Consider the following 19945-nt stretch of genomic DNA (forward strand, 5'->3'; position numbering starts at 1 on the left):
AACTGCACCCCCCTCCCCCCTGAAAGGTGCCAATTGTGGCGCCGGAGGGGGGGGGGAGGATTCCGATGAGCGGAAGGTCCATTTTAGGGTGGACCTCCGCTTTAAAGTATATGTAAACCCTCTTCTTGCAAAACTTTTTATTTTGTTTAAAATAGAAATGAAAGGCAAAACCGATGTGTATAAATATTAAACAATTATTATAAATACCTTTTTTCCTAAGTAATCACATAGCCTCTAAGCTCCTTATGCAATGAAGCATGGAGAGCAGAAACAGCAGCTCACTGAACTACCCAGTGAATGGCTGTGTGGGGAAGGGTGTCAGGATCATTGGAGGAGAGCAGGCTGAGTTCCCAGCATAGCTAGAGAACTGACCACAGTGTGTTCTCCTGCTTAGTGTGGTCAGTTTTAAATAGGAAAGCAGAGGGACTGGCAGAAACACATGCACTTGTCAGGTCTATACTGTGCATTTGAAAAGGAAATTGCAAATTCAAAACATTTAGAATGTATAATTCAAGCAATACATTTGACATGACCAGGGAAAGTGTCTGAATGTGTATACAGTAAGAGATGAGGAGCATGCAGACTTTTCTGTGGAAGTACTTGTGAAGCAATGTATTAATAAGAAATCTAAACATACTTAACATCAGAATGTACACAGATAGTTGTCATGCAGATAACAAAGACATCCAGCAGGAAGTTAATGCTTTGATACAAGAATGTGTGACACCTCCGGGTTTTTCCCATAAACTCCTGCTAATACAGAATTGGCTCAAGTTCTCAGACTGCTGTTTACGGTGAGCTGGATATGCAAACTGTCAAGTTTGACGAAAATATGTTGGCGAAAGTTGTGTGTACTTATCTATATTTAATCAGGTCCGGTCATGTGTTCCCGCAGCTCCAGCTCTCTTGTAGCGGGTGCTACAATAGAGAGGAGGGAGTGCCAACAACGACTGGGTAACGGAAGCCTAGGAATGACATCACAGCTCCCAGAATTCCCTGTCCTTGTGGAGTGCTCCCTGAGCCAGAGCTGTAGGACCCCATGACCAGACCACAATAAAGATACGTTAATGGAATTCTCTGTATTTAGGTAAAAAAAAATCTTCTGTGTTCTGCTGCCCCCAAGCCTCCCCTAAATACTTTTTTTTTTAACATAAAGTTTATTTAACCATAAAAAAACCTCCCCTAAATACTTACCCGAGCCTGATCTCGATCCAACGCTGTGCCCGAGAGCAGAGGCTTTCTGTCCTCTCTCTCTCTCTCTCTCCTTAGTGGCCATGAAGGCCGCAGCAGCAGCAGCTCTTGGCTGACAGCTGATCACATGGTAAGGGGCCAGGATCGGTGATCAGTCGAGTCTCCGTGACTCGGTGATCACAGCGCGCTCCCCGCGCGCCCTGCAGGGGAAGCACGGGGTGTGTGCACAGGGGAGGAAGTCCTATGATGGCCTTCCGGAAATTGAGGTCTGCGCTGTAGCCGTCATTCGGCTATGGCCCGGACCTCAACTGGTTAAAGATTGAATTGATCCAGCTTGGACCAATGTTGGTAGTTCCCCATCCACACCTATGGGACTGCTGTGAAAGCAGACAATCACTAGTCCTGTGCCAAGCAGCTGCTTATTTGCATTGTGAACACAGTGGGTAACTTGCTCGGCACAGCTACCATTTACAGAATGCCTTGTATGTTTTCCATTAACACAAGGCCCTGTAATTGCAGTAAAAGGTGGTTCTACAAAGTATTGACTTTTAAGATATTTATTTGTAAAAAATGATGAAAACCATTTATCATTTTCCTCCTACTTCACAATTGTGTGCCACTTTGTGTTGGTCTAACACATAAAATCCCAATAGAATACATTTAAAGGTTTGGTTGTAACATGACAAAATGTGGAAACTGTTAAGGGGTATGAATACTTTTTTAGGGCACTGTATAACCTAAAATATAGAGGCATCTATCAAACGTGAATACAGCTGTTTTGGTTTTCATGATTGGATGGATTGCTCATCAGTGCAATCATAAAACTCTGACTGCACCAATGAGCAATGTCATGTAACAGATGTACCGTTCCAAGCTGATGGATCCGTAATGTAACAGATGTAACGTACCCAGACGGATACAGAATACAGCCGGATACAGGATCTGGCAGTCCACCCTCCCTTTAGGTGGATGAACACACTGCACAATCATGTGAGCAAGACTACTTCTTATAGAAATATTCATATTGTTGGCTGAAACGTCTCACTGTTTTCCGGTACCTTCCATAGAAGACAAGGCACAGGCAATTGTATTCAAGAACCAAGTCTTTGAAGCCAAATTCAAGAATTCTTCTTCTTTGATTTGGATACAGCACAGAAGAATTAGAGTCTGTCAGATTTTGTTGTTGTTTGTGCCCCCATTGAAAAGATTCCCCCCTCAATTCCAGTCAAGATAGTGAGAACAGAAAAAAAAACACATTTAAAATAGACTGGGTAGAGCTACACGATTAATTGTTAAAAAAAAATAAATAAAAAAATCGCAATATTGATTCAACCCCCCTCGTGATCTTAATGCGGCATTTCCATGATTCATGTAACAAGTACAGAGAAGTTCCCTGTCACAGCTGTCAAAAAAACAAACAGCTGGTAGTGTTTATCAACAACATGCACTGAAAGAGATAAAAAGAAACATTGCATCCTGTTTTTTTAGAGATCAAGAGATGAACTTCGGTCTGCAAATGAAGTCAGTTTACCCACTTAAAGTGAATGTAAACCCTCACATATACCTAGTGAAATGAACAGCCTCAGATGATACACAGAGATGAAAGATCTCCCTACACAAGTTTTACATGTATATCCTGTCTTCAGCTTGCTATATTCTTGAGAATTCTAACATTGGCTAAAACTTTTATTTCCTCATTTGGGGAAAGGCACCCCCCCCCCCCCCCCCACACACACACACACACACACAGGCAGAGGAAGGAAGGATTGTGCTGAGCTGTGACAAGAAAAGCTCTCTGCTAATCTAATTATAGCAACACTACCTGTCACAACTTTCAGGCTGGTTTTATCTTGCTGGAGAACTTGTCAGAAGTTATCATGCCAATTACAAAGCAACGAAGCAGCAGAAATACACAGGACTTAATGCTTTGTTTGGCGAGAGGTAAGTAAACACTACAGCTATAAGTGTCCAGGTTAGATTTCATGAAATTGGGTGTACATCCACTTTAAAGACTAAGGCCGCGTACACACGGGCGGATTGTCTGTCCAACTTAGTCCGCTGAACCGTGAATCCGCTCGTGTGTGGGCTTCAGCGGACTTTTTCAGCGGACTGTCTGACGAACAAAGTCTTACGGAATTTCCGTAATTTTGTCCGTTCAAACTTGGTTTTGTCCGTCCAAACTTGGTTTCAGCGGACAGTACGCTCGTGTCGTGTTGGACGGACTAAGTATGGCGCATGCTCAGAAAGGATTTACACGGCCGAAGGTTGCATTGCAGTGTATAGGACGTCGTTTTTCTAGTCCCGTCGTATGTGCTGTACACGTCATCACGCACGTTTTTAGCGGACTGTCTGCTCATCGTGTGTGGTCAAGTCCGTTCATTCAAATTTTGAACGGACTGTCTGTCGGATTGTCTGACGAACTTAGTTGGGCAGACAATCCGCCCGTGTGTACGCGGCCTAAGCCTTTTTCTTACACTTGCTGCTTACAATTTTTTGTGAGAAAATTACTTAGAACCCCCAAATATTATCTATATTTTTGTAGCAGAGACCCTAGACTAGAGAATAAAATGGTGGTCGTTGCAATAATTTTTTGTCACACTGTATTTGCGCAGCGGTCTTTCAAAAGCAATTTTTGGGGGGAAAAATACACAAATTAGCTCAAATTTTGAGAATACTGAAACAAAGTGTACATGAACCTAAGGAAAGTGAATTTAAAGAGGAACTTCACTCCCCCCTTACTTACCACATTGTGTGCCACCATCTTCTCTTATGACATCATCAGGGAGCCAGCTGTCCCTTCAAGCCTCCTGAATACCTGCAGTAGCACATGCACAGTGTGACGGAGATTGACACAAAGCTTCCTGGGATGCCTGACATCAGTAGCCCAGGAGGTTTCAGGATGGGGGGTGGACAGCATTCTCACTAAAAATTCCAGCCGCTAATATGTACTCTACACTGAAACTGAAATCCATTCGTTGACCCCGAACGTAGAAAAATCTTGTTGCAGACAGAACTCTACCTCCAGGGAAGGGTAAAATGCTCTCACGTAGTGGGCTGCCCCCTAACTACAAAGGGTTAAATGCTGGTCTACTTACCTCATCCTTTGATCCCATAGCCTTCCTCTAGACCAGGGATATGCAATTATCACACCTCCAGCTGTTGCAGAACTACAATTCCCATGAGGCATGGCAAGACTCTGACGGCCACAAGCATGACACCCAGAGGCAGAGGCATGATAGGACTTGTAGTTTTGCAGCAGCTGGAGGTCCACTAATTGCATATCTCTGCCCTAGACTGTAAGAATGGCACCCACAGCCTCTTCTCCCCTATGCTCTGACATCATCAAGCTCAGTACAGGACCCATAGCCCTGCAATGGACATGAGGAAGCCAAGGAAAAGTCCACTGCCAGAGTGTAGGGGCGTAGATGAGAGGAGAGCACTGGTTGCCAGGAGAGGGGAGGATCAGGTAAGTAGAACTGCTTTTTTGGGTCCGTAGCCCTAAAACAGAATGTAACCCCTGCAGTGCAGGAGCAGCCCCCACAGCATGGATGTTTCCTTTCCTTGGAGATGGACTAGAAGGCTAGGTTCACACTTGTGCGGCTCTGCGAGCCACATTCAGTGCGGGCGTGGCAGCTCATTCATTCATTTGACTGGGCTGCTGTGCATCCTGAAAAATGCAAAGAAATAGACCCTGCTCCAGTTTTGAAAAAACGCAGCCCACTCACAGTGCAGCGTGGTTCCCAATGTGGAAACCTGCGCTGCGGTTTACAGTGCATTAGGATTAATGGCACCCCTGCGCATCTCCCGACTGGCAGCACCCTTTTCTGTGTGGGTGGCTGCAGCTGCGGGAATAGGTGCGGTCCCCCAGCAGCAATCACCCACACAGGTGTGAACCTAACCTTAGGGCGGGCTGCATTCCTGTGTGACTCGTGTGCGATTCAGCGCAGTGCTTATAAAAAAAAACGCACTGCAACCAGGCCTACATTTAGGGTGTTGTAAGGAATACATCGACACCTGCAGCAAATCGCACACCCAGTGTGATAGGGAAATGCACAGGGAAACGGTTTCCCACACTGCAATCTAGGATAAACAGAACCCATATGCCCATAAATGCGGGGCCTAAGAATAACGCCATAGAAAATGCGTCTATTTAGTAGGATGTCTGACAGCACTTGGTTTTACGCTGTCATCAGTTTAAGCTTCTTGGCCTTCTCATGATATAAAATACATTTCAGCTGATGAATGGACTTTTATACAGCAGAATATCTTCTGATCGCATTAGCAGAGACATGCATTTATTCTAATCAAGCTTCCATCGACCCGATCTGAACGTTTCCATACTTTGCCATTTTCTGCAATGATTTTTCTAGACAGTTAAAACTTGCTTTGCATGCTTTGTCCTGACGAGCCAATTCAAAGTGAAGGAAGAGACAACGCCCCCCTGGAAAAAGCCTGGAATGCTGGTAATTAGCCTGACACATTTCCTCTCACAGCTATAGGCTGGAGAAGCTGCAAGGAAATTCAGAGCCGCCTCCCCCCACCCCACCCACCCAGGACCACACTCCACCAGAGCGTCCACGCTGGAATGCGACATCTCCTTAACTCCTTCACCTCTGCCTCCTTCCAAATGAGGGAGCCGGAGACGGAGACAAGGAGACGGAGCCGTGATCATTCTGACAAAAGCAACTAAGAAATTGAACAAATACAGTAGTTGATTGGTTCTACTTTCTTTTTTTTTTTAACAATGTGTCTCTATGTCATGTACTATATGCCCAAATATGAACTACAGGCAGCCATTCAAATAAAAGCACAAATTCATGCAGGTATATGTTCATTAAAAAAAGCAGCCAGTGTTAATATCCGATTTTAACTTGGGGTCAGTCTCTTGCAATACCCTATACAGCAGAGCCTAAACCAGGAGAAGGAGGGGCTGCCCCAGAGGAAAAAAAAAATGTCAATCCAAGCAAAAATGGCAGCTAAACGGGTTTTGAAAAACCATTATACACTGGCAGAGGGTGCTTATGAGGTCCACCTTTCATTAATACTTCTTAAAAGGATATGTAAAGGTTTGTTTATAAAAACAAAAACAAAAAAAAACAAAAAACTAAAAAACATAATTATCTCCTCTGTGCAATTGGTTTTGCTCAAAGTGGCCCCAATCCTCCTCTTCTGGGGTCCCTAATCGGCGCGCCTGGCTCCTCCTCTTCTCGAGTGCCCCTATGGAGGGCCGCTCAGGTAGTTGCTCCCACTTCCGGCGACAGATCACCGCAGATTCTGCGGCGATCTACGCCATGTCCGGCCCCACCTCCGCCCCCCCCCCCCTGCTGTCTTCTGGGAGACACACAGGTCCCAGAAGACAGCAGGGACTAGTGGGGATGTGCAGAGCAACTCGCGCATGTGTAGTAGGGAACCAGACTGTGAAGCCGCAAGGCTTGACTTCCTGATTCCCTTACTGAAGATGCCGGCGCGTCCACCTGGAGCCGAGGGACAGATCGGCTTCGGGTGAGGACATCGCAGTTGTCCTAATATTAAAAGTCAGCAGCTGCAGTATTTGTAGCTGCTGACTTAAAATTTTTTGCCAGAACTCCGCTTTAATGCATAGAATGCATTAAGGTGAAAAACCTCGAGGGTTTACAACCCATTTAAGGCTCCATTCACACCTGAGCGATATGGATTCTGGGCGGAATCACTGAGATTCCAGATTCACGGAACGCGCTTGCGATGCCATTATTTCTTAATGGTGCCCCAAACACGGTGCGATTTTGCCGCAATTGTCAAGCGACAAAACGCAATACAATTGCGGCAAAAGCCGCAACCGCTCCTGGCTCTGTGCCAAGATTTGGTACACCAGCTTCTTTGGAGCGGAGGGAGGCCCATTCAAATGAACTGTGCTGCTCCAAAAATGCTCCACTAAAAAACAGCAACTGTCGCTAAGCTACACAGGTGTGACTGGAGCCTTAACCTCTACATTAGAGGTTAAGCTCTAATTAGGTTAGGCGTGTTCGCATGGAACATGTGCTGAGCCCGCCAGGAAGTCGGCGCAGCGCTGCATTAATCACAGGCAGTGAGACATTGCCCGATCTCTGCAGCCGCACATCGGGGCAATGTCTCACTGCCTGTGATTAGCGCAGCGCCGACTTCCTGGCGGGCTCTGCACGTGTTCCATGCGAACACGCCTGAGCTCATCCCTACTCTACATCATAGAGATTGGACAAACAATATCTATTAGCGAGATCAACAGGTAATAACACTAATTTACAGCGGAAGAACAAAAAATTGCTGCGTTATTGATATTGGGGGTAATTTACTAAAGGCAAATCCACTTTACACTACAAGTGCACTTGGAAGTAAAGTCCCTGTAGATCCGAGGGGGACATGCAAGGAAAATAAAAAACAGCATTTTAGCTTGCACATGATTGGATGATAAAAGCAGCAGAGCTTCCACTCATTTCAGAGTTTCCCTTCAGAGCTACAGTGACTTGTAATGCAAAGTGGATTTGCCTTTAGTAAATCAACCCAATTGTTTTATTGTGGCAGACTATAGCCTATATTTATTTTTATTTTGCCCATAGTTACACTATAAAGTGGAACTTTACTAAGTTTTTTTTAACAATTTACAGCCAAAAGCTACAAATACTGTACATCCTCTCCCCTGCAGGCACTGCTGGTGGGCACAGGGGAGGTCATCAGACTGGGCCGGACATAAAATAGGTAAGTACATACATCTTTGTTACACAAGATAGTAAACACAAGTGTTGGGAGGGAGGGTGTTTGGTGTTTTGAGCTACTTTACTACAGCTCAAAATCCATTAATAAAACTTTACATATATTTTTTTTTTTAATGCAATTAGGCCACTTTCACACTGAGACTTTTTTTTACACTAAAAATGGCGTCTGAAAAGCGTCTGTAAACTGCCTCTTCTGCAGCCCGAGTGTGAAAGGGGCGGTGCATTTGCAGGACGGGAAAAAAAGTCCTGCAAGCAGCATCTTTGGTGCAGTTCGGGAGCGATGACTACATCGCTCCTAAATCACCCCTGCCCTTAAAATCAATGGGCAGCGCCTGCAAAGCACTTTAGCAGCACTTTAAAGTGCCCTGCGAGCAGCTGAAATGCACCGCTAAAACGATGCTAAAGTGGTGCTAAAACTACCGGCAGTGCGCTTTACCACCGTCAACGCGGCCAGCGCATTAGTGTGAAAGAGGCTTTAGTGCAAGTACCTGAATGTGACTTGGTGCCAGCCTCCTGCAATACCGTACACAGCAGAGCTTAGACTAGGACAGGGAGAGACAGACCTGGGAGCAATCTCGTGTGCTGCATGCAAATGTGATTACAAGGAATATGATGATAAGAAGAGGGAAAGGAGCGAGCAGATCGATTAACACAGGGCTCAACAAACTCCAGGCCCCAGGTCGCCATAGTGACAAGAAATTGCGTCCTGGCGCCTGGGCTGTCACCTGAATACTCCACATACCTCAAGCGCAACCTGCCTCCCCCCTCCCCTCCCCCATGTATCCTGGGCTCCGCTTGCCCATCTGTGGGCCTGGGACCAGCATAGTGGTTGCCGCCAGGTAGAGAGGAGGGAGGAGAGCTGACCACAGAAGTGATGTGTGACGTCACTTCAGGGTCCCCAGTGACAGTTTTCCCCACCCTTGAAGTGGGCATTGCATTACATACAGTGGAGCACGGGGGAGACATGTAGGGTCTTTTAGATCCTGCATGTCTCATTAAAGAGAACCCGTCACCAAAAAATCATCACATGGGGACCTTTTTCCTGGTTTGTGATGAAAAAAAAAAAAAAAAAAGTAAAAAAAAAATAAAAAATTATTTTTTTTACGTTAAACCCAAGCACATAATCCCCCCCCCCCCCCAAAAAAATTACAGAGGTCCCCCACCCCCATATGTATGCATGTGTCGGGGCATCTTCATCTGAAAACATTTATTCCAATACACGTTACAAATCGTAGCGCACGCTGGAATAATAGCAATAATTCTAGCAACCGAACCTGGTCATTCATTCAAAATGTTACAGCGCTGAAAGCTGAAATTTGGCCTGGGCAGGAAGGGGGTGAAAATGCCCTATTGAAGTGGTTAAACATAAGTGCAAAACAAAAAAAAACACCACAAAAATGGCTCATCTTCGGGAACATGTTTCATCCATAAGATGTTAGTTAAAAAAAAATAAATAAAAAAAAACTGGCTTCTAATTTTTTTAGCCAGCTCCTAGACACAATGCCAATTTGTCAAGCCCTGCTTTACATAGCTGACCCAAACTATGTCCCTCACTAATGTGTGGCCGCTTATGTGTGTTATAAACTGTATGTAGCTGCGGATACATAAAGTATACCACAACATGTTTCGGGTTCGAGCCGAGGCCTTCCTGTCTCATACACAAAACACAGTAGAGTCTATCACAGAGGTGCTCAGCCATTCAGAGTAGTATCAAGTAATGCAACGCTTCCTCTAATTGGCCAGCGAGGTGGGCCAATAATGTCACGGCTCAAGCCCGGAGCACGGTGGGGCATGCTGTATCTAGCCACAGCTACATACAGTTTATACCGCATACCCAGTGGCCTCACATGTTAGCAAGGAACATTGTTTTGGCCAGGCTTGCCCAAACGAGCTATGTAAAGTATATCAAAAGCTGGAGTTCAGCTTTAAATCTGCTAGTTTATCGAACCCCCCCCCCCCCAGACTGGCAATGCTGCTGTTCAAAAGATTGCTCCTTCATCCAGAGTGGGGGCACTCCAATACAGGAGGTGTGTGACTGGCCAGAGCACCAGGTGAAAACAGATGCAAAAAAGCAAAAGAAAAACGAATGCAGCCGGTACATCTATTGATTGGTAAAGTGCAATATATTCCATTTTTGGTTTGGGCTTTGTTACTGCTTTAATCAGCTAATTTAAAGTGGTTGTAAACCCTTTACAACAACTTTATGCTACAGGTAAGCCTATAATAAGGCTTACCTGTAGCTACCCAGGATATCTTCTAAACCTGCATGGTTTGGGAGATATCCCCTGTATGTGCCGATGACATCAACACATGCCCACTGGTGCAAACTGAAGCAACGGCATGTATGTGCCGTTGCTTCAGTCTGTGTGCCATTACTGGCAGCTCCTGCGTGCATGCACGGGAGCGGCATTATCGCGGCTCCGGCCAAACGCCGGAGCCGCGATACCCAGAAGTAACCCCCAGGAGAGATGCTGCCGACTGGAGGGGGAGATGAGGACGGCTGCAGGGGGCTTCGTTCTTGGGTAATACTAATAGTAATATTAGCTCATTATGCCTTTGTCTTGCAGGGTTTTTTTTTTTTTTACCAGGGTCTACAACCACTTTAAAGGCTTTTCAAAGTATGTCTTTTCAAATAGTAGCACTGGCTCTGTAAACCTCTATGACATTCTGCTTATACTAGGAGAATAAGAGAATAAAAGTCATCAATACTGACAGTTTGGAATGCTCAGCGAGTGTGAAGAATTTTCTGAAACGAAGAGGTTTTATACGGAGACAATCCCACAGAGGAACTGGTCCACCCTTACCCTATTGTGAGTGTGTTTCCTGTGACGTGGCACACATTGCTGAAACTTTTGTCATCAGCATTCAACTACACTTTTCATCCATCACAATGGGATCTTTTACTGAATTCCACCGACTTCACAAGGCTGTACTGCCATGGGTACTGCCCTTCACTGGGCGGTAATAAAACATAAAATTAAAAGGGCAAATGTAACAATTAGAATTAAAATTTAAAAGCACAAAGCATGGCAAAAAAAATACAAATACAAAAGTACCTTAACCCAGTGGAGAGCGGGGGAGAAGATGCTGTAGGGACTAGTCTAGCACTGGGTAGGATCAGGTAAGTAAATCTGCTTTTTCTCTGTGCCCTGGACCTAAATGGGCAATTAAACCTTGTAGTACAGGAACAGCCAAACAATTATTTTCTAGTTTCTAGGGGTTGAGCTTCAAAGCTAGATTCTGATTTAGGTCTTCATCACATGCCCTATTTTAGACCCAGTGATATCATCACATTGCGCTTTTCTATGCAAAGCAAGCCGATATCAAGCAGCTCATATACCTCCGTATTCCTTTTAAGAGTCCTCAACCCTGCTGCAAGTGGGCTGGTTATGCAAATATCAAAATGCCCTAAAAAAACATGCATGGATTAGTTTTTTCAAATTTATACTTACCTAGGTGGGTGCATCATCGATTCAATACTGCATTTGTCCCCCTGCCAGCTCTAACACTGAGAACTGAGTGATCAAACATCGCAGATCACTCGGTTCTCACAGCTCCCCAAGCAGAGAGCTGGTGACCATCAGCCAGCAGCTCTCTGCTCTGCCCCCTCCTCGCTCATTGGAGCTCTGGAGCATTGCACTCAGCCTCTCAGCGGCTCACTGAGAGGCTGAGCGGGGTGCCGGTCCCGATTCCATTGTTGCAATCTTGCCCAAGCCTGGACCGGCTCTATGACGTCAGCGGACTTCAGTCCACTGTCTGCTGAAAACGGGTCACAGAAGTGCATAATGAAACTGTAATCCTGTGATCCACAGGAGAAGTACAGCCAAGCGAGCTTTGGCTGTCAGTCTGAAGGAGTGGATGTTCCTAGGCAGGCTAAACTTACATGCAGACTGCCCTAGAGAAAACCCAAATGTGATGCCAAGCCTCCATAATAATTGAAAAGAACTGAAATCCAATTAATAAAAGGGCAGGGACAGACAGAAAATCTGGGGAGGAAGGGGCTAGATCAGTGGTCATCAACCCTGTCCTCAGGGCCCACTAACAGGCCAGGTTTTATGTATTAACTTGGAAAGATGCAGACTAGAATACTGCAATCACTGAGTATCAAAAGATATCACCTGTGATGGATTTCAGTTATCTTGCAAACATGGCCTGTTGGTGGGCCCTGAAGACAGGGATGATGACCACTGGGCTAGATGATGATGATGATGATGATGATGATAGACTGACATCCACCCATTAAATGAGTACAAAGCTGGTTTGGCTGTACTTCTCCTGTGGATCACAGCAGTGCAGTCCGTTCTGCTAGGAAACTAGGCTCTATATGACTTGCTTCAAGAGGAAGTAAACCCTGATGGGTTTACTTCCTCTTTCATTCCCTGCAAAGGCAAAGCATAATGGACTACTATGCATCGCATAGTAGCCCATTATGTGTCACTTACCTGACACAGGAGCCAGCGAAGTCACCGCTGTCCCCTGTAGTTCGGCGCATCCATCTTCTCGGTGGGTCTCGCAGCTCCGCCGCTGTCATTAGGCAAAGCCGCGATGACGTCACTCCCGCGCATGCGCCGAGACACATCTAAGTCATCGAGGATGTCACGCTCAGTGCGCATGCGCGCCGCTGTCTACGGCGCATGCGCCGTAGTCATCGGTGCCCGTCTTCGGGCAAATATCTCCTAAACCGTATAGGTTTGGGAGATATTTCTAGGACCTACAGGTAAGCCTTAATCTAGGCTTACCTTTAGGTCAAAGTGGTTTGTAAGGGTTTACAACCACTTTCAGCCTCTAATGTACATTGTGAAAAGCTCACAATGTGCAGAGAATCCGAGTAGGCAATTTCAGTACAACAAAAGAGCCTACACAGCGGTGCAAGTCTGGAGGTAAGGCTGAAAATCAGCTTTGTCTGATTTATTCTTATTACCATGTAGCCTGGACACAGATTTTGTGGGTTCTGAGTAACTTGATGAGTATCCAGTATTACTCAAAAAGTAGTATACTAACTATATAACTGTATACTCCAGACTACTGTGGGGTTTACTAATTAACTCAGAAATGCATTTGGAGACTCCAACCAAGTGAAAAACCTCTAAAAATGTAGCCCATGATGCAAGGATCAAAGGGAACATGGAATGCAATCAATAAAAATAAAGATAAGCCAATACTTGAATTCCAAGACCAACATGTAATGCACATGACAAGATCTACTAGGTGCAGAGCAGCTTAGCATGAAAACATCTCGTCTATTCCTAAACCAGCTTGAAGACAAGTGTCGAGACCTCAGACTTGAAATACACTGAACTCGGGAATGTCGAGGATTAGCCTGGCTAGGAGGGAGACCAATTTATCTTTAGAAGAGAATCTGTAGAATCCAGTAAATATGTATTTATATACTATCACAAGATGACAGTGGACTGAACTTAGCAGTTAGTTAGCGACAGTTTTATTGGAAACCATTGCCCTGTGACCCGAGGCCTTCTCCTACATTCTGGGCTCTTGTTTCAAGGCCTGTGTGGTGTCTGGGTGTTCTTATCACTTGGACTTTGCCACTGCAACCTCTATGTGCAATATCAAGGCGCTTCCTTACAAACGTATGGACTTGGACTTAGACCCATTTCACCTAAGTGTTAGTGTGGTGCATTGCATTCACTTTCAGTGGCACCGCATGTACTAAAAGCCTTACCGTATATGCTTTGCAGTTTATGACAGCATACTACCATGTGTTGGGGTGCATCGTGCTGCTAAAAATAGTTTATCTTTATGATCATGGCTAATTTTGACTAATCATGTACCTGTACATCATTTGGTTGAAGTGGTCGTGCCAGGGTGAAGCTTGCAGCTACCGATTTTTACAGCTACCGGTCAGCTCTCTCATCATAACAAACGATGTGGCTAAGGAGCCGCTCGGCCGTTATAAGCAGTGGGAGAGGACATTTCCCCCCCGGCTGCTCTGCCCGAGTCTTACATCCCACCGAACAACTGTCCGGCACGTCCGCCGGCTATGTGGAGACCCGAACGAAGCCAGAATGGACTTAAAATCGGGTCTCTGATGTAAAGACCAGGAAGCAACGTCACGACAACACATTTCCGGTTTACTCGGCTGTCAATGGCGTTGATTTCAAAACAGTGTTGAATAAAAAATATTTTAAAAAAAGAAGAAAAAAAAGAAAAAAAAAACACATTTTCCCCACAAGCTTGCGCATCAAAGAAAACGCATATGTAAGTCACGCCTACAAATGTAAAAATGGTGTTCAAATCACACATGTGCGGTATAGCTGCGATCGTCAGAGCGAGAGACTTCTAGCACTAGACCTCCTCTTTAAAAGGGGTTGTAAAGGCAAACATTTTTTCACCTTAATGCATCCTATGCATTAAGGTGAAAAAACATCTGACGGTGCCGGCCCCCCAGCCCCCTCCCCCCGTTTTACTTACCTGACCCCTCGAAAGTCCCGCGCTCGCCTCCGACATCCTCTTCACCGCTCAGCCTGGCCGTTGATTGGCTAGAGTGGATGGATTGAAAGCAGCACAGCCATTGGCTTGCGCTGCTGTCAATCACATCCACTGACGCAGCGTGATGGGGGGGCGGGGCAGAGTGATACAGTGAGCGGCTATAGCCGTCGGCTGTATCACGGGAGCGTGCCCACAAGCCCTTCTCACTATGCAAGGGAGCTCACATGAACGTGAGAAGTACCTCTGGGGGGAAGCCAAGACAGCCACCGAGGGACCCCAGAAGACCAGGTTCGGGGCCACTCTGTGCAAAACCAGCTGCACAGTCGAGGTAAGTATAACACGTTTGTTATTTAAAAAAATAAAAAAAAATTAAAATTAAATTCCCTTTATGCCCCTTTCACACATGCGGACAGTATGTCCGTATTTCATCCATCCGTTTGCGGATGAAATACGGACATACATGCATCCCTATGGGATAGCGGGTGTCTGCGGATGAACATCCGCAGACACCCGCTATTGTCCGCCTCCGCTATGGTCCGATTCTGCAGACGGAGGAAAATCCTATTTTTCTATCTGTCTGCAGAGCGGATCTGATGAACACGGACAGATGGTCCGTGCTCATCTGATCCCCATAGAGGAGAGCGGAGATCTGAGCCGCCGGCTCAGCGGGGACAACGGAGCGATCCCCGCTGAGCGAGCGGATCATCACGGGGCGGATCATTACTGATCCGCCCCGTGTGAAAGGGGCCTTACAACCACTTTAACTCTTTTAAACGTCGCCTATGGATATTTTAAGTCCCGTAGTTTGTTGCCTTTCCACGAGTGCGTGCAAAAGAAACCCTAACATGTTACGCTTTAAAGAGTAACATGTTAGGGGTTTATTTTTATTGTTTTACAACTGAATGTTAGGGGTCCATTTACTCAGCATAATATTTTTCACAATATGCCAAAAAAAAAAAAATATGGGTTAACTACAGTTTTCTTATTTCAATTTTTTTTTTTTAAAGTGTATATTTTGCCAAAAAAGTGTGTTTGAAAGACCACTGCACAAACACCATGTGACATAAAATATTGCAACAACCGCCATATTATTCTCTAGGGTCTTTGCTAAAAAAAAAATATATATATATATATATATATATATATATATATATATATATATATATATATATATAAACACATTTGAAGGTTTCTAGAAAAAAATACTGATTTTAAGCAACAAGTGTCAGAAATAGGCTTGATCCAGAAGAAGTGGTTAAACTGATAAGTGGCAATTATAACTGCAGTTAGGGACACCTGTAGCTTACTATCAGCAAGAAAACTGATGCTTGTGTAAGAATACTGGGGTGGGGGCGAGTAACAGTCAATTTTTTTTTGCTGAACTTGTCATATTCAACCTACCTGATCACAGCCCACTTTCACCAGGTCCTGCAGCATCTGCCGGTTCACTTCTACTGCAGCCACATTGCCAGATTCATTGGCGAAAGGCAGCAATGAGTAACGGATCTCCCGTAATGCCTTTTGATAAGGGCCAAATTTGGCCGGTTGTCGTAGCTGCTGTTGCTGCTGCTGTCTTGCTGCGTCTTTGCTATGCAGAACCTGCAGAGAATCATTGCTGGGCCCAATAGATAAACCCTGAGCCACCGGCTTTGGTGGCTGCTTCAAGCCTTCCCGGATCTCCTGCAGTCTCTGCCTGCTGTTTCCAGAATAGGTGGTGGCAGGGAAAGTTTTTGGCCTCATGGTTAATCCAGAATAATATGCTCAGCATACAATTGCTCTATTCCACCAGGTCACCATACGCTGTTCAGTTGTGTTTATCCATCACACATTGTCCAGGTACAGGATCCAGGGTTGTGTAATAATAGCTCCTATACCATCCAAATAAGGAAGAGTGCCACATTCTCAACCTGAAAAAAAAAAAATGAATATCATAGTGCTATAGCCATACATTTATCTAAACATTTTATTGGGTACATACAATTTACTTAAAGAGTAACTCCACTTTTTTTTTTTTTTTTTTTTTTTTTTAATCAACAAAAAACATTCCCCTCTGGGTGATCTATGTACATTACAAGGATTTTAACAAACTTTGTTGCAGATTCCTACCTTTTGATATTCTAAAGATGTCCCTGTGTGTTTGTCTGTCTCTGTCTAGTAAGTGAATCTAATGGGAGTGGTTTCATAATTATCAATCAGCTGCTGCACCTGCAGGGCTCTAATGAGAAAAAAAATGTAGGGTCTGCATCCCTTTACATGTACTTTCCTATTGGGAGTATCTCACCAAAATGACATTTTTGTTGCAGGGAATGCCTGAAATCTGACTTGTATCTGACTAGTGTCGACATCTGGGAAAATCAGGGAGCCAATCACATAAGCAGGAAATTATGTTTTGGGGGGGGATTCTGTATACATTCTGCATAGAGAACAACTCCAGGTAGCCAAGTTGCATTTTAAAGAAAATGACAGCACCACAGATTGAAAAGGAAAAGGTATTTTTTAAAAGAGATTTTTTTTTGTCCATTCATACTTACCTAGGTGGATGCAGCATCGGTCCAATGCTGCATCTGTCCCCAGGCGCCTCTGCACGGAGAACCAAGCGATCAAACATCGCTGATGGTTCGCTTCTCACGGATCCCTGTGCGGAGAGCTGCCGGCTGTCAATCAGCAGCTCTCCTCTCTGCTCCTCCATGCTCACTGGAGCTCTGAGCTTTGGAGGGGTGGGGAGCGGCTGTCTCAGCGGCTCGCCGAGAGGCTGAGATGCTACCAGTCCAGGTACCTGGTAGATCTAGACTCTGTTGTTGTGATGACGCACTGCCTGGACTGAGCTGTGCGACGTCAGCAGAGAGCCCGCTCTCTGCTGAAAACTGTTCACAGGAGAGCAAAACGAATTAGACTCCTGTGACCTTTAGGAGAAGCCCAGCCAAACGAGCTCAGGCTGGCCTTCTCCTTTAATAACATTCAATTAGAATATACTATTTCTTTTTTTATTTGCAATTTTTTTTCCCCATGAAAGTGGAGTTACCCTTTAAAGTAACCCTATGAGATTACACAATACATACTGTATAATGGACACTTCGACTCGGTTCACACTACCGCGGGCTGTGGGTTTCGGGTATCGCATGGCTTTCTGCACCCGCAAACCACACACAGTCGCATCACACTGCTCTTATGAGACGTGCGGGTCTGAATGGCACCCCCATGCACCATGCATAGAATGCATTAAGGTGAAAAACCTTGAGGGTTTAAGTACCCTATAAAGCCTCTACTATCAGCAGCTTCTTGCTGTGAGGGCACTTGGCAAGAGGGAGGGGCCCAGAGTGCCAGCGGGGGACCCGAGAAGAAGAGGATCAGGCTGTTCCGTGCAAAACCATTACACAGAGCAGGTAAGTATAAGATGTTTGTTTTGTTTTTATTTAATACAATTTTTTCCTTTAGGCTCTGTTCACACCTAGGCGTTTTTGGGCATTTTTTCTGCTATAAGCCTCAGCTCTAAAAAAAAAAAAAAAAAACACCCGACAAGACAAATCCCATTCATTTCAATGGCCCCTGTTCACATCTGAGCGTTCTGTCGCCTGAAGCCAAACGCTCATCGTTCAAGAAAAAACAGGAGCCTCTCTATTGGCAGATTACAGGCATTTTTACTGCTTTTACATTGGTGACCTTTTATCCTTGAAAACACTTGTAAAAAAACGCCGCAAAAATGCCCCAAAAAAGTCTGTAAAATAGCAACGCCTAGATGTGAACAGAACCGAACAATGACATTATGCTAAAAAGCCAAACTCAACGTAAGTAAAGCCAAATAAGGGAGGCAAATGGAAAGCTGAAGTAAGCCCCCACCATAGTAACAACAACAGAAAACCAAACATTCAGATTCTAGCACAAGTCTAATAATGATGGGTTCTCCATAATCAGATACAGCAGAGCAACAAAGTATGATGGCAAAGCACAGAAATAATTTCCCAAACTGAAGAAAAGGATGGAATCCTGTGCCATAGATCTTTAAAGGGCCACACTCCTCTAAATCCAGAAAAAGATTACAGCACTTTGGTATTGAACATAAGAATTGCAACTTATAACATTTCATACCAGAGAAAAAGCTCATAAAACATTTCCTAAAGTATGGAGATACAAAATTGATTGGGGAATATTTATGCTTCAATCAATTTGGGTTTCACAGAAGGTGGGCAAGAGGTGCATGTGACCCAAAAAATGCCAGTTTGATGTGTCTGCTCTAAAATACACGGAGATAGAGAGGAGAGAGAATGCACAGTAACCTGTTACATGTTGGTGAATAAACTTGACTACATCCCATGTACTAAGACCCCTTTCACACTGGAGTGTCTTGTAGGCGCTATAGAGTTAAAAATAGTGCCTGCAAAACGCCTTAAAACAGCAGCTCCATTGTCTCCATTGTGAAAGCCTGAGGGCTTTTACACACTGGAGCAGTGCGCTGGCAGGGCATCATAAAAAGTGAACTCACCGCTCCTCCACCGCTGCTCCCCATTGAAATCAATGGGGCAGCGCTGCGATACCGCTAGTGGCGGCATTTTGCAGGCGGATTTAACCCCTTTTCCGCTGCTAGCGGAGGGTTAAAACCAACCCGCTAGCAGCCGAATAGCGCCGCTAAGACCCCTTTCACACTGTGCCGCCCATAGCATTGGCGGTAAAATGCCGCTACCATCGGATTTGCAGCGCATTTCAGCCGCTATCGGGGCGCTTTTAACCCCCCTAGCGGCCGAGAAAGGGTTAAAACCGCCCTCAATGCGCCACGTTTTGCCAGTGGTATAGCTGCGCTTCCCCATTGATTTCAATAAAGAGCAGCGGTGGAGGAGCGGTAAAAACACCGCTCCAAAGAAGCTGCTGGCAGGACTTTTCCCGATGTCCTGCCAGCGCACCGCTCTGTTGTGAGAGCCCTTCGGGCTTTCACACTGGAGCAGCTTTTTGAGGGTGGCGTGCAGGCGCTATTTTTAACGCTATAGCACCTGCAAAATGCCCTCGGTGTGAAAGGGGTCTTAAAAATAGCGCCGCTTTCCCTCGGACGCCAGTGGCGGCTCAGTGTGAAAGGGGTCTTAACGTTTTCAGCATATTTCCAATCTCCCACTGCAAAGAAGGAGGATAGCGCTCGATCCTTCATCACTGCAAGGCAATAGACAGAATACTCAGGGAAATTCCCCCATTGTCTATGGCAGAAAACAAGCAGGCCACATTCTAACATTCCACAATCTGTTTGCACTACAGAGACAGATCATTGTTAGTCACTGTACAAAGGTAATTCATTACCAAAAAGGTAACGACACATCATCGCCTGCCAGACACCCTTTATTACACAGCTCTACAATGGACGTGTGACTTCTATTGTCAGGAGGAGAAATACCCATCCTTATTTTACAAAGAAGGGACTATCAGCTTTCCCCACAAGACCAGTTAGAATCTCATTACCTGAAAGAAAATAAAAGCTGGAGCCGTGTTGCTAGCGGCAGATTACAGACAACTCTTCAATCGGGTAAACTAATAAACGTTCTGCATCCATTACTTTAATCCTATTGGTGGTCCTTACTTGCAGCAATTAGAATACGTTT

General features: G+C 45.1%; 1 protein-coding gene across 2 annotated transcripts in view; it reads right to left on the reverse strand.

Annotated features, from left to right (window-relative positions):
- LATS2 (large tumor suppressor kinase 2) overlaps nucleotides 1-19945 on the reverse strand; it is an 85872-nt gene that overhangs the window by 51193 nt on the left and 14734 nt on the right. For both annotated transcript variants that reach the window (XM_077484008.1, XM_077484009.1), the window contains one exon: nucleotides 15768-16273. In XM_077484008.1, the coding sequence (XP_077340134.1) occupies nucleotides 15768-16106 (339 nt within the window). In that variant the 5' untranslated portion in view covers nucleotides 16107-16273. The remainder of the gene's footprint in view (nucleotides 1-15767; nucleotides 16274-19945) is intronic.

This window comes from Lithobates pipiens, unplaced genomic scaffold (genome assembly GCF_037356315.1).
Source record: "Lithobates pipiens isolate NorthernLeopardFrog02 unplaced genomic scaffold, aLitPip1_a1.2 Scaffold_16, whole genome shotgun sequence".
NCBI classification, from domain to species: Eukaryota; Metazoa; Chordata; class Amphibia; order Anura; family Ranidae; genus Lithobates; species Lithobates pipiens.